General features: G+C 42.5%; 2 protein-coding genes across 2 annotated transcripts in view; both read right to left on the reverse strand.

Moving 5' to 3' along the window:
* UBOX5 (U-box domain containing 5) overlaps window positions 1–22,469 on the reverse strand; it is a 195,863-nt gene that overhangs the window by 173,207 nt on the left and 187 nt on the right. Inside the window, exon 2 of the mRNA XM_086964290.1 lies at window positions 17,398–17,521. The gene's annotated coding sequence lies outside the window, so the exon portion shown is untranslated. The remainder of the gene's footprint in view (window positions 1–17,397; window positions 17,522–22,469) is intronic.
* FASTKD5 (FAST kinase domains 5) lies at window positions 11,864–14,517 on the reverse strand. The gene has a single exon (XM_086964289.1). It carries the CDS (start codon window positions 14,487–14,489, stop codon window positions 12,012–12,014), a length of 2,478 nt encoding a protein of 825 aa, XP_086820415.1. The 5' UTR covers window positions 14,490–14,517; the 3' UTR covers window positions 11,864–12,011.

Below are 22,469 nucleotides of genomic sequence, written 5' to 3' on the forward strand. Positions count from 1 at the left end.
GTCGCGATGAGTCTTGCATGCGCATCACCAGTGGGAATCTCATTGTTTCCAGACCTTCTTACGGACCCAGTGGGCCTTCAACATCCGCTGGTCCTTCTGGATCAGTTGTCTCTCATGGCGTGGAGACTTTCCGGAGACGCTGGCAAGTGCCGGGAGTTTTGTCACAGGCATGGGCACCTTCCACCCACAAGCGTAATGAGTGAGCTTGGAGACGTTGGATTGGTTGGTGTAACGAACGGCAGGGAGATCCTGTGGGATCAGATATCTCTATGATTGCAAATTTCTTGGCAGATTTGGCACAGTCGGGCTTAGCATGCAGATCGGTGAATACTTTCCGATCAGCTATTTCGGCGGGACATCCGCACGTGGATGGTAAACCTGTTGGAGAACATCCACTGGTGTGTAAGGGTGTCAGGGAGATCCCGCTGGTGAACCCCCCTCAACCCAAGTATACGTAACTTTGGGACGTTTCCGTTATCTTGCGTTTTTTATCGGCTTGGCTGCCTAATGAGGGTCTGTCTAGGAAGCAGCTCTCAGCGAAACTTACGATTTTGCTATGTTTGATTCCCTGCAGAAGAGTATCGGACATTCGAGCACTGGATTTGTCAGGTAGAGTATTTACTCCCACTGGAGTTTCCTTTACAATTTCGAAGCGTAATAAGACACACTCAAAATGTATTTCCTATCCTGCTTTTCCTCACCACAGTAAATTGTGTGTAGTAAAGTGTTTAAAAGTATGAGGATTGTACTAGAGAGTTTAGGAACGATTTTGGTCAATTATTGATTTCTCTACAGAGGCCTTTCCGCCCAGTCGCCAATGCTACTCTGGCCAGGTGGGTTTCCTGGTTGTTGAGTCTGGCGGGTATTGATTCCTCCAAATTTGGAGCTCATTCTGTTAGAGGGGCTATGGCCTCAAAATCCTTTGGTGCCGGTTCTCGGCTTCAGGACATCATGACTGCGGCTGATTGGTCATCTGAATCTACTTTTAAAATGTTTTATCATAAACCTATTGTGGATGTGGCCTCGGTGGTGGTGGAGAAACTTTAAACTAGCATAATCAGAGCCTCCGTGGACTGACATAGAATGAAAAATTGTCTAGCATTCGCAACAAAGAATTTTCAATTCTATTAAGGACACTGAGGCGAGGATTATCCCACCCGGGTTGACAGTGATGTACTTTGTATGTAGATTTGAAGATGTGATGTATTTTACCCACCCGAATGATGTTTATGGCTTGTTGTATTCCTTACTGTTGAAATAGCCATTACGACATGTATTTTCATTTCAGGTGATCAGCACAAGCAGACCTGAGAAAGATTTCTGCGGGCTGAGCTGGGTTTCAACTGAGGAGAAGTATTCCCCTTCAGACAAGAGGATGCGATAGTTGCCACGTTGGGCTTCGGTCTTGGTTGGACTGCGGAGGACATCGCAAAGAAAGAGGAAGGTTCCGGTTTTACAAGGATTGTTATGTGTTGGACTGGACAGTGATTGGTGCAGACTGGTGGAGGGGGTTGTCCTTCCGGGGTCATGCCAGTTTAAAGTTTTATTGGCTGCTGTTTTTGTCAGTAAAGATAAGAGAAGCATAATCCTTGCCTCCGTGTCCTTAATAGAATTGAAAATTCTTTGTCCCGAATGCTAGACAATTTTTCATTAACATTCTTTTCTTCAGACTCGGACCGCCGCAAAACCCATTATCTGACTGACTCGCCTGCTGGGGATGCATACAGTGTGTCAGAGATGCCGACTTGCCGCTCCAGATTCCAGGAAGTGCACAGCAGCGCACCAAAGATGTGTGGCCTGCCTTCGACAGATCCCACTGGACAGGGTTATCGAGCACGCAGCGATCAGCAGCAGAGAGGCCACTCGGCGCACAGCACTGGGACCTGGCAGCGGAAAAAGTGTTCACTGCCTCGGGCCTGACCTTGAACGTTCGGCAGCTGTGTTCCAAGAGCAGGTGGCCTGCACCAGTGTGGAATCCGCGCTAGAACACTGACGTTTAGCTCAAGATTCTCGCAGCCAATCACTTGCTAGATAGAGCCCAGTCATGGGCTTACAGCCAGTCAAAGGCGTCCAAAGGCTTTCTGGCAGCATTTCTAATTTGCTGTGACCCCAGAGCGCCCACAGCTCATATTTTTAGTGATTTGATGTCTACTTATCTGTCGGACGAAATAGACAATAAATCTTCTTGCCCATAATTAAAATCTACTTGGTTCGGGCTTTGGGCGATACGATTCCCCCACCCCTGCTGACTACCAACAATGGTTAACAAAAACTAACAAAAGTAAGTACCATTAATCCATTGCATTATAATAATGGCTCTTGATAAGCCACTCAGACCACGGCCTCCACAAACAAGAACATTCGGCCTATTAGGTGTATTTTACTAAACACCAGGTCTATGGCGAAACACAAAATTCATTTAGAGTGTTTGATACAAGTAGAGGATCCGGACCTTGTTTTTCTTACTGAAACATAGGCAAATGAAAATAGTGACCCTGACTGGCACCTAGCAATTCCAGCCGGATACGTCGTTGCTAACTCTGACAGAAGAGGGGCAAAGGGTGGTGGAATTGCGATAATTTATCGCTCCTAGTATACGGTTAGATTCACACCCAGAATCTGCCTTAGACTCCGAAGCAATGTCTTTCAGCATAAAACTTAACAACCTAGTAGTGTTTCCAGGTCTGTTAATTTACAGATCCCCTGCCCCAGATTCTCTTTTTCGACCTCCCTCCAGACATATCTGGAGTCATGTTTAGGCACAGATTCCTTCACCATATTAGGTGACTTTAACTTCCATTTGGAAGATAATAATAACCCTGATACTACCAGTATATTAGATAAATTAGCTAGTTTTGAATTAAATCAAATTGTCTGAGTCTACACATTTAGCAGGGCATACATTAGATGGTATCTGCACCAATAACTCTCTTATAGAGGTTATGAAAGTCTGCCCTTTACCCTGGTCTGACCACTCTGCGGTGCATTTTAACATCAAGCTAGAGACATTAAATGGTGGGCGGAGGATTAGACCCTCGGCTGTCAAACATCGTGCCTGGAAGTCAGTCAGCAAAAGTTACTTTGTCAGCACTAAGTGAAAGGCCTGCAATTCCTACTGACTCCAATCAAGCTGCGACAGTTTTCCACAATTGGCTAAATAGGAGCAGCAAATACTGTTGCACCAGAAATGATAATGCGATCCCAACAAAAAAAGACCTCGTCCCAGCGGTACTCTGCAGATCTCAAACTAGCCAAAATTAAGTGCAGGCAAAAAGAACGTATCTGGAGATCTCAATATAATACTGCACAAAGGAAAGTTTACTGTGCTGCCCTTGAAGAATATACGGTTGCAATCATACAGGCCAAAACTGCCTACTTTACCACCAAAATCCAAGAGGCTACAAACTCTCCAAAAGAAATGTTCCAAACGGTCTCCGCATTACTGAAGTGTCCGCGGGACACAAGATTCACACCAGACCAAAAGTTTATAGACAAACAGGCAGGATTTTTTCAAAGCAAGGCCCAGTCTGTATATAACGACCTCCTAAAATCAGCTAAGGATACAGCCAAAAATGTTTCAGTTCAGCCTGATGACAAGGGTGTGCACTGCGGTCTATCACAATTCCCACTACTGGCAGAGAAGAAAGTGGCGGACCTGCTGTTAAAAAATCAAATCAGGCTCTCCCCTGGACCCTTGCCTGCTGTATATACTACATCTGGCTCCAGAGGAGATATGTATCTTGCTATCCCCTATATTAAATCAAACTTTGATTTCAGGAGTCTTTCCAACGAAATGGAAAAAAGCCTGTATCCGTCCCCTCTTAAAAAAACCTAAGCTGGATCCCCTAGACGAGAAAAACTACCGTCCCATCTCCTGCCTGCCAAAGTACTTGAGAAACAGAAAAAAATGGCTGATCAGGATTATTTCAAGGAAGATCAGGGCCCACACAGCCCGTATGTACTGCGTGGCCAACAGTTTTATATTACAAGAGAATTTATTTTCATTTATAATCAAATTTCATTGGTTGTTGTTAGAAGCATCAGCGCGAGCTCGCGTCTGCTACACTGTTTGCGGGTGCGGCACTGGGAAGGATTCCCTCCTTCCGAACAACGGTACGCGGTAGCTTAATACCCGCCACACTTCCCGGACTTGTTCCGCGGAGCAGCCGTCCCCCTGCAATTGTAATCGCGTGCAGCTGACACAAGAAAAAAGTATGTGAGCCGCCCCTTCAATCAATCGCGCAACGCTTTGCGGGCGCCCTGTCTTATGACACCTCTGCAACTCGATACAGAATACTACCTTGATTTGCAGTCTACCTCTACTCGTGCAGCCTTCGTGCTGGCTGTGCAGATAAGTTCTTATCCAGTCCCTGTCCTGAGGAGAACCTACAATATTCACGGTTCAAAACGTGTTGACCCCCAGCCTGTGACAAGAAAGAAGGGTGCAGCTACGGACTAACTAATACCACTTTTGTGGGCCCTTGCTGGCAATCTTATAAAAATTCCATCACAGGTGCTGAGAGACAGGCAGGCAACTTTATTCCATCTTTAGATCCGCCTGTCCACTGGTATTCTAGTCAAAGGACTGGTTCCTTCCCATGTGTAAATATCGTTCTCTGTGTAAAGGTTGTTTATGTCGCAATCAGTTTGGAATGTAATTACTTTTGTATTAAGCTTCATGTTGGTGTTGTAAAATCTTGAGTATTTACCGTAAATGTCTGTATATTTGTATATATTGTACACATAATTGTACGTTTTTTCAACTGACTGTTTTGGCAGAATTTTCCTTTGATGTCATTTTTGGATGAACCAATGAAATTTGATTATAAATGAAAATAAATTCTCTTGTAATATAAAACTGTTGGCCACGCAGTACATACGGGCTGTGTGGACCCTAATCTTCCTTGAAATAATCCTGATCAGCCATTTTTTTCTGTTTATTAACTGTTGAGATCCAGGCTGGTCAGCTGCAGGATCCAATACCTTCTTTTGTATACAGCAAAGTACTTGAGAAGGCCATGAACTCAGAACTAACATCTGTTCTAGAGACTAATAACATCCCCGATACTACACAACATGGCTTCCGATCAAAACACTCTACGGAGACAGCCTTGATCATGGCAGCAGAGGAAATATGTAAGGTGATGTATGTTGGAGGAAGGGCTCTACTGGTCCTGCTTGACTTAACAGCAGCCTTTGATACCGTGAACCATGCGGTATTAATACAAAGACTACAGGATGTAGGAATCAGTGGTATAGCTCTTGCCCTCCTCTCTTCCTTTCTATTGTCTAGGGAACACGTGATTTTTTGGGGATGGATATCTGTCTGAGGCGTTTACACTCCTTGGTGGAGTCCCACAAGCCTCGGCCTTATCCCCCACACTTTTAACATTTATGTAGCCCCTCTGGCCAGACTAATAAAAAGTTACGGCTTCACGCTGGTGTCATATGCTGATGGCACGCAACTTATAGTGTCTGTAACTCAGTCAGTGGATGCCACGGCAGCCGAATTTTGCAAATGCACTTCTGTCCTGATGACCTGGATGAATTCCAACTTCTTAAAGTTGAACACTGATAAAACTAAGGTCCTAAAGCTTGGTTAGAAAATCTCAATACGCCACTACGCCACTACGCCGGGCATTCGCTGGATCCTATCTTCCCCTCCAGCAAGTACATCTCCTTCAGCCACTCCACCGGACAGACCACAGCTGCGTCCACTTCAGCTTCAGAAAGACCACGACTCACCACCTCCCGCAACAGATTCCCCGCAGGAGCTGGAACAAGATCACCACCGACCAGCTCACCACATCACTGAACCAGAACCTTCCCACCAGATCAACGGACCCCAACCAAGCAGCCAACAACCTCACACAGTGGATCACCAACTGCGCTGACGACCTCGCACCTCTGAACAACCATCCCAGCAGGCCCGGAAGCGAGAATGCCTCTTGGTTCAACGACAACCTCAAGAACTCCAAGAAGAACTGCCGCACCCTCGAGAAAGCCTGGCGAAGAAACCCGACCGCAGACAACATGACCGCCCTCAAGCACGCCACCCGCAAACACCACCAGCTGATCCACACCACCAAGAAGTCAGCATTCAAGGATCGACTAGACAACAATGCACACAACAGCAAGGAACTCTTCAGCATCGTCAAAGAGATCTCCAACCCCAGCGCCGGAAACATTAACATCACTCCCTCACAGGACCTTTGCGGCGCACTCGCCTCGTTCTTCCACAGCAAGATCGCAGACATCCACAACAGCTTCGGCGAACAGACCACGCACCCAACCACAGAACCAACGCCCCCCACCACCACCCTCCGCGCCTGGACCCCGATCAGCACCGAAGACACCATCCACACAATGAACACCATCCACTCCGGATCGCCAACCGACACATGCCCCCATCACGTCTTCAACAAGGCCGACTCAGTCATCGCACCCCAACTCCGGGACATCATCAACTGCTCCCTCAACACCGCCACCTTCCCTGAGAGCTGGAAGCATGCCAAACTCAGTGCCCTCCTGAAGAAACCATCAACAGACCCCACCGACCTCAAGAACTACCGCCGCATCTCGCTCCTCCAGTTTCCTGCCAAAGTCATCGAGAGAGAAGACCGTCAACAGACAGCTTGCCGCCTTCCTCGAGACAAATGGATCCCTCGACCACTCACAGTCCGGCTTCCGAGCCAACCACAGCACCGAGACCGCCCTCATCGCAGCCACTGACGACATCCGAACCCTGCTCGACAACGGGGAAACAGCGGCCCTCATCCTTCTGGACCTCTCTGCAGCGTTCGATACTGTCTGCCAACGAACCCTAGTACAACGCCTCAGCAACGTCGGAATCCAAGAGAAAGCACTGGAGTGGATCATCTCTTTCCTCGCCGGAAGAACCCAGAGAGTCCGCCTCCCCCCGTTCAGATCCGAGGCCACCGAAGTCATCTGCGGCGTACCACAAGGATCATCACTCAGCCCCACCCTCTTCAACATCTACATGAGCCCTCTCGCAGCCATCGCACGCCAACACAGCCTCAACATCATGTCCTATGCCGACGACACCCAGCTGATCCTCTCCCTCACCATGACCCCGCCACCGACACAACCAACCTACACGAAGGGATGAAAGAAGTAGTCAAGTGGATGAAGAACAGCCGCCTGAAACTGAACTCAGACAAGACGGAAGTCCTCATCCTTGGATCATCACCCTCTGCCTGGGACGACTCTTGGTGGCCCCCGGCCCTAGGCAGCAAACCCAAACCAACGGACCATGCTTGCAACCTGGGCTTCATACTGGACTCCTCCCTCTCGATGACCAGACAAGTCAACGCTGTCTCATCATCGTGTTTCAACATCCTACGCATGCTCCTAAAGATCTTCCGATGGATCCCCACCGAAACCAGGAAGACGGTCACCCAGGCACTCGTCACCAGCCGACTGGACTACGGAAACACCCTCTACACCGGAACCATAGCCAAACTGCAGAAAATACTCCAACACATCCAGAACGCCTCCGCACAACTCATCCTGGACATCCCCGACACAGCCACATCTCCGGACACCTGAGAGACCTGCACTGGCTCCCCGTCAGCAAGAGAATCACGTTCCGTCTCCTCACCCACGCACACAAGGCCCTTCGCGACCTGGGCCCCAGGTACCTCAACAACAACCTGACCTTCTACACTCCCACCCGCCAACTACGATCAACCAGCCACGCCCTCGCCGCCGTTCCACGCATTCGAAGAGCCACCATGGGAGGAAGATCCTTCTCCTACCTGGCAGCCAAGACTTGGAACTCCCTTCCCCATCCACCTCAGTCTGACCCATGACCACCTCTCCTTCAGGAAGCAACTTAAGACCTGGCTGTTCGTCGAGCAGTAGCAGACCCCCTCCCCCAAGCGCCTTGAGACCCTCCGGGTGAGTAGCGTGCTATACAAATTTCCTGACTGATTGACTGATCAATATGGAACCATGTTTGGTGGCCAACTGCAGCCGGCAACTGTCCCGCTCCGGTTAACAAGGCTAGGAACCTCTGTTTTATGTTTGACAAAGACCTCACCTGGGCACCTCATATTAATCAAGTGTCATCCGCTTGTTTCTTTATGTTAAGAGGCCTGAGGAAGATTCTCCCATTCATCCCCTTTTCTTTGAAGAAAACAGTGGTAGTAGCTACGATTCGGTCTAGAATTGACTATTGTAACGCTCTATATTTGGGAGCAGGTGCTGCTCAATTTGCCAAACTCCAGTCAATCCAGAACGCAGCAGCTAGAGTATTGCTCAAATTACCTAATCATAACCCTACATCGAACATTATAAAACAACTTCACTGGCTCCCAGTCAGACGACGTGTTGATTTTAAAACCCTATGCCTGGTGCATACAGCTTTGTTTGGTGGTGAGGCCGAGGATGTGCAATCCCTGTTTTCCCATTACATACCATGACGATCTTTAAGGTCACCCACCCTTGGCCTAGTACAACTCCCTAAGATAAAGAGAGTAAGGTGTGGAGGAAAACGCTTCTATTTCTTGGCATCCAAACTTTGGAACTCATTCCTACACACCTGAGACTTCTACCAAATAGATCGGTCTTCAGGAAAGAAATTAAAACATGGCTCTTTTCCTAACCTTGAACATGCCGGCCTTTATGTTTAATCACATTACCCCGCGCCAAGACGCCTCGGCAGTAGTGCGCTCTATAAATACCGTCAGTCAAGGATAAGTTTATTCATTCAAACCATGGTGAAACCAAAATGCGCCTGGGGCTGGACAAACAAGAATATGGAGGAAAGCCATCAAATCAGGAGCAAAAAAGTGAGATAGACAAGAAAGTCATTGATTTATAATCAAGTGCTAGACAGAAGCCCACTATGTCCATTCAGTGGGAATAGTCTGTTTGCCAACAGACAGTTGTAAGTAAGACCTGAAAAGCAAAAGGTCTTCAGTCAGTTCCAGTGAGCAGGCTTGGCAGTCTTCATAACCCTTGGCAGCTTACTTCAATACAACCACAGCACAGGATGAAACAGTCATGTATAGTTAATGGTCTTGATATCGCAAAACAACTCCTTTCCACACATGCCAGATTTAAAAATATTCAGAATTACATTCAAAATTATTCCAAGTGAAAAAGAAATACATAGACCTTCAACTAAAAATATGTAATTGCTCTCTCTCTTTGGGCCAATATTGGAATCCCAAGTTTATAGCAAGAATCCTATCCGGAGCTAAGAATGCCAGACCCAGACAACTCGCTGATAAATGGGAATCTCCAAGAAGGAATAAGCTTAGCAGGAGATGGATAGAAAACTAGAGATGGAAAAGAATGGTGCTGTGACTGAACTAGGAAAACCATTTAAGGGGAGAGACTAACTTCTTGTTGATGAATAGTAGCTACCAAAAGAACAGAAGCTTTGCATATGCCTTTTAAGAACCATTTGGTGGAAATATGTAAACTGGTAACTTTGCCCTGCATATAAAGAAGAAGCAACACTTTAAAATAACTGCTGCGCATGATCTAGCATTTGCATGCCCCTCCGGTTATCTTTTAATGATTTGTATTGCATTTTGAAAAAAATAGTCTCACAATGGCCATCCTGCCTAAGCAAGCATGCCCTCCGAACCATATCGTAGTGCTATTTTTCCCTTTTAACTGTGCATGTGCTCATATGAAGCGGCCATCTTGGATTAATTTTTTTAACTATTCTTTATTTACTATTTCAAGTGGCAGCCATTTTGGAACTGTAAATTACTAAAATAATCAATTGCTTGTTCTGAATTCTCGCTCCAAGGAGACACTTGTAAATTCCAATGGTCGTTACCCAGTGCTGTCTTTAAGCCGGCAAGTCACAAGTTCAAATTCAGACACGGCCAACTCATCATTTATTTGTTCGCATATAGATACACTGAGTACTATTACATTGGATACCAGTAACACTTGCTATCCTTAAAAGCAGAGAGATACAGCGATAAAGAACACAAATTATCACCGTCTTTTGGCAATTGTGTGCCCTTTTCAAGTGAATGTGTCTTAATGATTAAGTGGGTGCAACAGCTTTTATTTCATGCTCGTCAAACAAAAGGATGTGTCTCTTCTCTCAGGGTGGTACCCGAATAACAAAATCATTTCTACTTGATGGGAATCTGGTGCCTCCACCCCTTAGTATAATATCTGGAAACAGATTGCAACAATCACCCCATGAGGTGTTTTGCCGGTATTAAAGGGATCATAGTGCTCAACAGACTTCCTAGTGATGTTGATGGTTAGTTTGCGGGGAGTTCTATTTCTGTAAGTGAAGCTCCTTAGTTTATCTTTTCATTTGATCACACCATCACCACACAAGCAAGGTTCCTCCATGGAGTTAAGAGCAGAGATGAAGTTGAGTTTAGCCTCGTGCAAAAAGTCCCATCTCCCTTAGGATTGTTCTTCTTACAGTTAAGTGTGTGAGTCTGCAGTTTTTGCCTCGCTTTCCTCCTCCCAAATCAGGCATCCCCCTAGATCAAACGATGGGATGAGCTGTTGCCATATCTTTTCCCAATTCACTTTGTATATTTGATTCTTTGGTGATTTAAAGGAATACACACCCATTAGTTCTGAAATTGTAAGAGATTACTTGCCAGGAGGGCAGAACTTGCAACCATGAGTGATAGAGCAAGGGAGTAATCCAGGATGATTCGGTTTGTCTTAATGTCATCTTTTATTAGTCGCTGGTGGTTCACTGGGAACGCAGTCCACAATCCAACACCACCCACCCCAGAGTTAGCCACATTCCTGGGTTCCTTCTGCATCTAATTTTTAGTTCAAGGCTGCAAGAGCTGGGTCAAAAATGCCTAAATCCCTCCTTTACCTTTCTTTGTATTTCTTTCCTTTCCTTTCTTTGTATGTCAAGTACCAACATTCTGCATGAACAATGATGTAAATTGTGGTTGCATCAAGCAACAGGTGATGGAGAATAACTGAGGAGGAGTAAGGCATTTTGAATACCTCTGCCCACCAACATAATATTAGTCTGGGAGAATGGAGAGTTGCTACTCACTCCAGTTTAGCTAGTAGGGGAGGCACGGAGTGTCTGTAAAGAGAGAAATCTCCTACTGTGCAAGATTAGCAGGCAGAAATGATTATGCAATTCCAGACAAGTAAAAAAAGATAGAATATCCATTACCAAACTCTAAATAAGCACTGTCAAAAACGTGGAGGATATCCTATCTGACGTATTAGGCTAATATGCATCTGCAACACGGCAGAGGAACATTCGCTAAGTTTGTGACAGAGAATCCCGTTCGCCAAAATCTAAAGAAAGCCCCTAGTTTTTTGCTTCTGATGATTACTGCGTATTACTTGCATTTAGTGTGGTATTTCAACAGTTATTGTTGCTATATTCATTAGGTTTTACCTTAGTTTGAGGAAATTAATTTAATTGAACTTTTGTTTTGAAATGGCCATGACTCAGTACCTAGAAACCATTCATTTCGTATATGTGTATGAAAATAAACAATGCTAAGAAAAACAAGTCCTAGCAGTGGTACATATTGTTCACCACACAACATACCTTAACAGTAAACCAAGAAAGTAATTAAAAAGTAAGCATTACTCATGCTTAACAATGAAGGCCAAGCCTACCAAAGCATTATTCAGTGAAACAGCATGTGGATGGATACGCAACTCCAAATAACCCCTGTCCAGCTAAGTGTTTCGAGAAGTTTGTGAACCTCATGCAAACCGTATGCTATCCAGAATATGTTCCTCACAACATTGCATTTTTAGACAGATGGTTTTCATTTGAAACTAAGGCTGTACGGAAGATTATACCTAAAATATTGAATGGCATTCATATGCAGTAAAGCAAATGCAATGAAGCAACTCAAAATAGTTTTATCATACGTAATTTTATACATCTGATTATCATTCATAAATATCTTATTAAACCAAAGAACTGTACAGCATAGTCCGCATCAAAGCAGATTACTATTTGCTCATAAATGCCACGTTGATCGCCAGAATTCAGTCAAGATTGTTCAGTTAATAGAGTTAAATACTTTTTGATGCAGGTAGGCCAGTTTTTCGGAGCGAGTTCGTTTGAGCATTGGAACCCATTCCCAAAATGGTAGTTCAATCACTACATATCCCAACTGGCGGAGCTGCCTCCTTTTCAAGCTATGAAGTCCCAGCAAGTGCCTTGAAGCATAAGCATAGTGGTTCCTGTTCGACACCTGAATAGCTAATTTCAGAAAGTTCGGCTTGGTTTCAGGTTGGGAATCGTGGTTCTCTGTAGAGCACTTGGAGTCAGTCAAAATACTGAGAAGGTTGTCAGTGAGAGGCACCCCATCTGCAAATAAAGAAACATCCAAACCTCCCTTGTAATCTTTCCTAGGTAATATCGCCTCTTTTGCAGCAGCCTCCAACTTTGGTTTCAGTTCTACGTTTTGGAAGTGTGAGCCAGATTCATTTTTGCCACTCAAAAGTTGTCTCATTAAGGCATCAGTTAGATGAACGCCAAAGGTTTTAAGTGGTTGCTCTGTCACTGGAATGTCTGTGGCACCTTTATTAAAAGGCAATGCATGTCCATTAATGTCTAAGTGAACTTCAAGATCATTTGATCTGGTATGAGGTAAAATCATATGATTTTTTACATAATGAGGCCCACCCAACATGGTGCCAAGTAGAGTAGCGGCTTCAACAACTTCCAGCCTGGTGCAGAGCTCCTTACTTGCAAAATCCCAAAGCATTTCTGCGATCTCCTCCTTAAGTTGGGGACTCAAGCGATTACCAGTGTATTTTGGACATTCAATCCCCACACTGCCATCAAGTGTGAAGAGATCTTTTTTTAGTTCAAATCGGCTACCCTTAGTGGCCAGCTTCACAAACTGGTCACTCAGAGCAAAGTCAATAAGGTCAAAAGGAAATTGATGACCAAAAGCCAAAGCCAATAAACAAGTGAGTAAATGCTCAGGGAACTTCTCAAACTCATGCATCTTCATTCGAATTTGGTCTGTTAGGCTGGAGTAAAACAACTGGGCATTGGGTGGCTCATAATTTAATGCTCCAAAAGACCACAGAAGTTTGGCAACATCTTTGCTTCTACAGTAGACTGCCCGGGAAGGCATGGTTTCAGCTATAGCATTCATAATCTTTTCATCAAGATAATGCAGAGCTGCACAGGCCAAGGATATGTGCATGACTCCTTGAGTACCTATTGTGGGAATACGTTGTGGAATAATCTGTCCCAGACGCTTTAAGAACTGTATATGGTCAACATGAGTAAAACGAAACATTTTAAGTACATTTACCAAAGCATAATTGCTTATGTCTTCCATTGCAAGGGAAACCTTGTCTCCAATTTTCCGCATAAGATGCTCAGAGAGTCCACTGCGTGATTTAAAGTATCCCAAACAAACAGCCCCTATCTCTTCTAGATTCATGGATTCAATGTTCTTCAACACCAATGTTTCAAGCTTCTCCATTAAATCAGGGGGTGCTGTCCTTCCTTCTCCAATGAGATAAATTAGCTGAACGAGCGGTGGCAAGCTGAGGTCTTTCCAGTGTAAATGAAAGTAACTGTACAAAATCTCTAGATACCTAGGTACAATACGACCCAGGCATCGCCACAAGTCAGCCACTAGCAATAGTTGAACTACATTCATATCCCAAACTCGGCGGCATAATTCAACTTCATAGACATTTAGCATGGAGTGGGTTGCTGGAATACCTAAACGAATAAACGCCTGAAGAATTTTTATAAGTTCAGAAGGACTAAATGAGCGGATACTGTCAACACTGTATCGACAAAGCATAGCAAACCTGGTGTCCGCTCTTACAAGTGACAAGTGTTCCTCTGGTAAATGACCAAGCTTTTCCATATACACAACTAGTGTTTCTGGGCTAAGACTGCTCTTCAAAAGAGAGATTTGTTTTAAAATGATCTCTCCTTCTTCAAAAGAAAGAGTTGGAAACGGTTCAGAGTCATCTCTACAAAGAAAACTATATCCGGGCCTATGCTTTTGAAATGCTCTTGGGTCTTCCTTTGTGTTGAAGGCTTCAACATTAGACTCTGCTATTTCCTTGTCCAATGGCTTTGCAATCTGTGGCAACCTTGAAGGCACATTAATGGGTTTAGAAAAAGCCAAATCCAGAAGTGTGTTTTTAGTACTTGACAAACTGCGAGAGCATGTGATGCTATAAGTATTCTGAATTTGCTTTGAACTGGTGTGGGAATAGTTATTCTCTACAAAATCATCTTCAGAATCTTCGGCTGAAAAATAGGCATTTTTTTTCGTTCCTAAATATGCCTGCGGGTTGTATAGGACGCGATACTCCATAGGGTGCAACATCACTTTTGCGTTTAATTTTGCTGTAGTGCAATGGTTCACATGATCCTGTGTGGAATCCTCAGACTCTTCCTGCAGTTCTCTCTTCTTTGTGCACCTGCCATGGATGGACAGTGTAGTTGCTCTGCAGACTCTTCCTGGAAATCTTCGACTGATGACTGTTGCCATGGATCACGAGTAACAAGATGTGGCTCCCAGTACTGAAAAAAGGGTAGATGAAGAATGAGTGCTTCCCTCCCTTTATTGATTTACATATCCTTACACAGTTTATAAGCTCTCAGTGTAAAATAGGTTACCTCATAGGGGCAATGAGTCAGCTCGCTCGCTTACCAAGATTTACTAATAAGATGTCCAGCCATTTAACAAGACAGACAATAATGTGTGTGTGTGTGTGTACACACACGCAGATAACTAAGCAATTAATATTCACAAAGCAAATGGATTTGAAGTTAAGGTTAGTTTATAGACCATTCTACTTAATATTTAATGTCTAAATATAGCATGTGCCAGTATTTAAAAGTTACTAAAGTAACAAACTGCACAATATTTTTGAGTGGCAACAACAAATCAAAATGTGCAAGTTGACCAAGCGTGATGTGCTAAAAATACTGCAGCAGTTAGCTATTCAAAGGAAAGATCACTGCAAGAATAACTTGCATGGTTTGGGGACGATATTATGTCTTCCCTCCTCAGTTGTTCATATGTTTATGTAGCTAGCACAAATAATAAATGATGCTACAACCAAAAGTACATTTTTATCTTAAGTTATGACATATTTCTAAATACTTTGGGCATTCTTCAGGAAACAATGAATTCTAGCCTTTGCTACAAATGTGGACCACTACGGCTGTCAGGTCATGGGGTAGTGGCTAGAAAACAAAGAAATGTTCCAACAAAACCAGGAAACACCATCTCTTGCCAGGGTCTTAAAATCTACAATTAGATTTTCCTGCTTATGAAAAACAAGGTCCCAAATCCAGCCGTCTGCAACATTGCTAATGCAGTCGAATTTTAAACTGGATTGCCTCTTAATCTCGAACGAAAGAAATCAAATTAATTTCCAGCTGATCTACAGAATCCAGAGTCTATGGGTTAATACTAAAAGTAGAACATAGCTTAATTCTCACTGAAGTGAATATTCTCATCTAAACTTTGAAACAACTGAAAACATTTCTTATCATAATTGCAAATGAACTCGAGAGACATCCTTTTTAGCTTGAGTTATGTTTAGATCAAGCCTATTGAAGTCCACTCTGGTGTCATATAGAGCAAATTCCAAAATCGTCACAAGATTGCATTTAAGTGTATAAGAAAGCACTGAACCATAACTATCAAACAAGACTTTACAAAGTTCTCATATACATACTCAATCTGAAAAAAAGCTGGTCTTTATTAAGAGATACAAACAGCTACTTTTTTTTGTAGCCATCATAACACTGGCAAAAAGCCTGCAGCTTTCCACTGCTGGTATCTCTGAAATGAAATGGTGCATTTATAGAGCACAACACTAGCTCAGAAAGAGCATCAAGGCTCTGAACAATGTACATCTGTAAATGTTTCATCAAACACCTTACTTGTTTCCAGCTACATGTTCCATTTACCTGTTTGCTGCAATATCACTTAAAGTACAACTCGGTTTCAACTGAGCCTAAACAATTGGGGCCACATTAGGATGGCGGGGGCAATCCGCCCGCCATCCCAGTAGAAAAGACCCCCCGCCATATTATTATGGCTGGGGGGGTCCGCGGCGGACGGAAAGACCATCTGCCGCATTTCCGCCCCGGTCAACTTGCGACCGGGTGGAAAGGCTGCAAAATGGTGGCGGTGTCTGCTTGACACCACCAGCCGTATTACAATGTGCATTACGGAATGCCTTTCCGTGGCAGCATTGCCGCCACGGAAAGGCATGCGAAGTCTGCAAGGGGGGCCCGTTGCGGCCGCCCGCCAGAAAGTTAGGGAGGCAGGATGCACCCGCCACTGTGGCGGGCGCATCCTAATAGCACCCACGGGACCCCCGTCCTTATGGCGGGCGGTCCATTTCCACGACGGGATGGCGGGCGGACGTCATCCTAATGGGGCCCTAGGTGTAGCAATAACTGGACCCCTACGATTGTTGTCTCTAGTGACCTAACCTACTACCATTTATTTTTTTTAAGTTTGGCACTCATGGCAACTCTCTTGACTAGCGTAAGCGTGCTACATTCTACAATACAAGGAGATTGGCTGCATGACTTAAGTTCCCTTTACAACAATCCATATAAAAAAAAATAGGTTGCTGCTGTAATACAATAAAATATAATAAATAACTGATTTCACTAAAAAGGTCTAGTAATTTAGAAAATTTAGAAAAAGTGGGCCATGCAATAGAATTGACGCCCATTACAAAACATATTTACGTCTCTCTGAATCTTTGGGTGTTCCTTTTTAGAGGGCTCATAATGGAACAAGACCAGCTCCATGGATCACAGTTGATCGTAGTTTTGGTGTGAGCTATGAGTGGATTAAAGTCTTTAGTCATCGTACCCAAAACCGCTCTAACTTTTTTCCGTATTGGTAAGCAAGGGATGTGACAACAGATGGGCGCTGCGGCACACTAAGAAAGCAATAGGTCTAAGTAGTTGCTTTGTAAAATGTTTCAAGTAGAACGGTTGAGCCAATGAAGGTGTATGTGGTAGAAGAGGTATGGATACTCTGGGATGAAAAAAAAGAGATAATTACTATGGCCAGCATCCTAGTCTATTGCTTTTTGCCCACCGCGCCACTTCACATAAAAACCAACTATATGTAAATCATTCTTGGTCCTTCTCCAATATGAACAATCCAGCTAAATATTAGCGTTGTCACTTCTAGGCTTTAATAACTATTACTGACCAGCAGTCAGAGAACATATTGTCACAAATAAACGGATTTAAAACATTAGTCTTGATGTGATGTAGGACTGCACTGCGAAATTAGTTTAGGATATCTTTACTGCCACGGTGGTGTTAATGTTGTGGATATGGGCCAATGAGCATTTTAAAACTTTGTGTGGAGCAGACAGGTTTTGTTAAAAACAGATCAGAGACCTTTACTTTACCTTTTAAGTGAAGCACCATACGGGCAGGGGAAGGCTCGATTTGAAAGGCTGTGTCATAAGAACAATGGTTCCTTCAGGTACAGTTGTATGTCCTTTACGCATTAGAGTTGAGTACATTTGGCTCCTGCAACCGAGACAAAATCATAACGTTAGAAAAACAAAGTCAATTTTATTTCCTGTCATCATATAAGTCATCACACATACTTGTACAACAGTATTTTGCAATAAATAATTCATAGGTAAATACAATCAAAAGACAAACAGAGGGTACTACAAATGTGACAAGTAAGGGTGCAGAAGCATATATGGGCACTTGGAGAGAACATTGCATGTCAGACTCCCAAGGAACTATACAAATCAGTTTTTTTCCAGGTGCCTTCTTTACTTCTCTCAATGCCGATAACGTTTTGCAGAATAATTGAATCATCTGTTAAATAACTTTACCGCGACTCATTGCAGTTAAATGCATTCATTAATATGAGAAAGAGGGCTCCTTTTTAATGTCTTTGACACTTCATAATGATGACTCCTTGTAAATGAGTCCCTGGGGTTAAAGCGTCGATGTTGGTGTAGCCTTTGACTGTCTCTATTTGCCTTAAAGTTATTTAACAGATGATTCAATTGTTCAGCAAAATGTTATCGGCATCGAGAGAAGTAAAGAAGGCAGTGCAGGCCCGTCATTGTTCGGGCTAGTGATTGAGAAGCTCTGCCTTTCCACCTTCCCGATAAGGGCAAATGCGTCCTGTGCCCGAACACAGAGAGGCAGTGGCAGTTTGGTGCAGCTTTCGTCAGTGCGGTCGAAAATTATACATTAGCATAACCTTGGCCTGTCTCTACTTGTGTCAAACTATTGCAGTTTGACTATAAATGATTTCAAACTGTACCTGACGGGACCACTGTGTTTTTTTTTTTTACTTACCGTTACCAAGATTTACATGGTTACTAGGTCAGCATCCTTTGAAAGATTGGCAAGTATAGAATTGGTGGCGAATGTTTTACAGATGTTAAATAACAAAATCCATTTTTGTAATCTTTACTTACAGAAGAGGAAAATGGGAGAGTGAGTCTTAGTGTGTCAGTGTCTTTCTCCATGCAAAAAGCGCACAGTAATTAGCCGCCATGAACAATTTTGTACAAGAAACAGAGATTAGTGAAAAACTGGATGAGTTGTAGATGGGATGGAAGTTTCGATGTAAAGGGTGGTACAAGAGGTTAGGTGTGGCAGGCACATACATAAGACTGGTGCATGAAGGTAATTTTAGTAATACATTGACCAAAGCTTTTTTTATTAATTTACAAAAAAGTCTGCTTGCAAAGGACTATTCCACCTTTTAGAGCCAGATAACTGTGTGAAATTTGTATCCAGGAAAATGCAGACGTTTTTAAAAAGGTTGCAATATAACACCAATCTATTACATATTATGGGCCCCAGGCGAGTGCTGTAGAGGAACAAATTAAAAGAATGGTGTGAGTCTATAGAATTGTCGGTTGCCATTCAGATGCGAACTGAAGAAATATAAACTATGATTTCACTATTATCATGAGTAGGACTCCTTTTGAATTGTGGAGAAGTACAGCTGTGTCCTCCTGGAAGGACAGATGTTGGGACGAGAGAAGTATAGATCTTAAGTGTAAGGGTTAAAGTAAAGAAGCTGGATTATAAAATGAAAGGGAAGAATCATTAAAAGGAGACATGTTTTGAGTGAAATATCCAATTGTAGCGAAGAGCTGTAGAGGCAGAGTTGAAATGTGGAGTGCTTGAAATGAAAGTACTAGTGTAATAGCAAAATATTAGGGAAGATCACAAGATGAAGTGCAGAAAAAATGCAGAAAAATCTCAAAGGAATTATTTATAGCTGTATTTGGTATGACTGAGTTTGTCTTTTAACAGTCTGGAGCTGACAGGGTGAGAAGAGAGAGTCAGAAGTATCAATGATTATGTTTGCTACTGTATTTTCTCTGCTACTGTTATTTTTTTATTTGCATTTATTTGTGTTTATGTGTTTATCTGAATGCTGCAGGTCTGTTGGTTTTCACAATCTTGTTGTCCATTTTGTGTTACACTTTCAGCAGAGATAGATGAGCTTTATCTGGCAGATCGTGACCTGTATGTTTGTTCTATGCAGTCGGAAACTTAGGCGTTACTTCTCAGAAGGTTTACATTACAAGCCAATTCAGTTGCTCCAGAGGTCTCAGCTGACTATGAGCTATTGTTTGATTAAAGTCTATATAGATCTTAGCCGAAATTAATTATTATCCATCTACGGCTATGAATTGGACTTTAATATTTAATACTGCCTATACTATACTGTTAGCTAGCACTGCAGACAGCCCTTAACCATCAGTGCCGAGGATGGAAATTAAGCATTTTATTTAAACACAAAGCTGATATATATATATATATATATATATATATATATATATCTATTACATTTCTTTTGGTTGGATCTAAATCCCCACTAAATAACATTTAAACAAGCTTTACTGAAAATTCGGATGTTATATAACTCCAGGGCTGCTACACTAATCAAAATAGTAGGTTATGAACTCCCTGTAAAATGTTTCATTTCAGCTGGATATTCTGTGGCTTTCTTCAGTGCAGGATAACAAGTGTATGTTCAGTACAGTAAGAATCTGTATTGATTCTATATGTTTTTAAAAGCTGCTGTACTGGACGAAAAAGGAACACTATGGAGTCTACTAAATGGAAGTGGCTGTCTGGAATGGTCGAAGAAAAATGTTGCCATCAAATGGTTTACGTAAACTGCTGAATAACATGGATGAATTAAACCTTCCTTTTAGTGTATTTTATCTAAGTTCTCTGTTAGGGCTGTCAAAATATTTTATGTTTGTATTTCACAAGTTTATATATATTCCTACATTCATTTATAATGCTATTAGGAGTTCTATTTCATAACTTTTAAGGAGAAAGTGACATTCGGAACAGATCTTCATCTGTAGTATTTTTGAGAAGATGAGAAAGGAATTATCACTCTCGCACTGGGGCATGAAAGTAAGGAAAGAGCTGTGCAGCATAGTTCTGAAGTATTAAGGAGGAGAATATTTCTCTATCGAATGCGGGAGCTGGTGCATATATGGGGAATGGAACCTCACTACAGCTGTACATGTCTTAGCACTAGCAATGCAAAACAATGAAATGGTTTCCACAGAAGCATGGCTACAAAGGTTGTTATCACTGCAGTGGTTTAAAAGTTATGTTTTCACAAGGGTTAAGAAAATGCATCACTGGACAAAGGGGAGCATGAAATTGCATTTTCACCTAATTAGGACAGGGAATCAAAATGCACACTCATTCCATTGAACTCTACCCCATGATCCAAACTGCAGGGTACCGAACCGTCTACCACAGGCTTTATCGTGCCTCATCAGTAAAATACAGTGCTATATAAGTCTTTCTTCAAAACCACACAAAGACCATTGCTGTGCGTATACTTACATGATGCACTCTTGATTGAAAAGTGAATTCATCCCTATATTGCGATGGAATACACATATTTTGAGAGTCCCTTGGTGACTTTTGTACACTTTAAATGTTCAGTTCTCTTATGCGTGGATGCCCACTGTCATCTGAGGTTTTGATTTTCTTGAGCAAGAAGATAATTTAATTGGGTCTGCGTGTTTCTAGCCACACCGATACTGTATTCTAAAAAGGAGTATGTCAAGATTACTGGTTACTCTGACAAGCCTGAAATACTGATGAGCTGAAAGGTGCTCTGTAGATCGAGGAGATCTAGGTCGCTCGCCCCTTCCCCCTCCCAGACATGAGCATCTATGATTTCTCTCCCCTTCAATTGTGAACGTTCTGTTGTCACCAAATGCACAGTCTGTTATTTTCCGATTATGGGTAATCCTTTTGTATTCTGACATTTGTATAAATACTATAAAGTAAGGAATAAAACAACATCATAATATGATGAAAAATATACTAAACAACACTATGATAAGTGATTTATACTATGCTATGTGAAGAGAAAGTGTAGTAGGCCCTGCTCCTTAAGGTTTACAAAGTAGGGGTTTCGAGTTTTAACTTTTCCAAGACAAATATTTTCGTGTGACTCAAATAGGCAGCTTAGCAATATGTCCAGTCTTACAAAGTAAATTACTTTAAAAAAAAAAATAAAATATATATATATATATATATATATATATATATATATATATATTGTTTTACTTAATTAACATGTAGCCAACTTAAGACACCCTTTGTCTTTCATTATGGATGCAGACAGTTCAAATATGAATCAATAAAAAAAAATATTACAGTAAAAATTAATGTATCTTATTTTGGACCCTTTTATCTTAAATGCACTGGATACGGAGTATGACGATGATCAGCGTGTGTTTCGTTTTCCAGCACTCAAACTGTTTTATGTTTTTTAAAGACCAGAGTTTAAGTGGTTTGCCCACATTCACGGGATTGTTTGGACTTGTGCAGGGACATGGATGTGTGCCCGTGTACAGGTCACTTTTTTTTTTTTAATCTGTGGAGAAAAGATGTTAAGGATACGGAATTATATGTATGTGCCTATCGGAAATGTTAATTCACCACGGCATACATTGATGAAGTCAATTTCCCCGAGTATAAAAAATGTAAATATTTGTAAAATATATTGCAAATGTGAAACCTAACTTTAATGTGTAGTACAAACGCGTTAGTCCCCAAATGTTATATACCAGCCTGAATTGTCCCCAAACAAAACAGTAAGTACATTACGAAAATGCCATTGCCAAAAATGCAGCATTCTACTAAGAATATTGTAGAGATGAGGTCCGTAGCCAGGATGTTGTTTGACAGGTTACAGCAAATGTGTTATGTCCATTTACATACAATGTCTAGTCAAACTATGCATTTCTATATTTTTTTTTTAACAGGAATCACCTTGTTTTTTTCATTTCAGCTTCTAATCAGCTATACTCGCCAAACGACTCGTAAAAAATCCGGTCCATCGGGTTTCATTTCACTATGACGACACAACCAGACTTTCTAATGTATCTATTATGCACCCACCGTCTGTGTTATGGTCCTGTACCGATCACCTTCCTAATATTAG

The sequence above is a fragment of the Lissotriton vulgaris genome, chromosome 3_2, assembly GCF_964263255.1.
Source record: "Lissotriton vulgaris chromosome 3_2, aLisVul1.2, whole genome shotgun sequence".
NCBI lineage: Eukaryota > Metazoa > Chordata > Amphibia > Caudata > Salamandridae > Lissotriton > Lissotriton vulgaris.

Coding starts and splice junctions, on each gene's coding strand:
- FASTKD5 (XM_086964289.1), bottom strand. CDS start 14,489: ATGGCAACAGTCATCAGTCGAAGATTTCCAGGAAGAGTCTGCAGAGCA.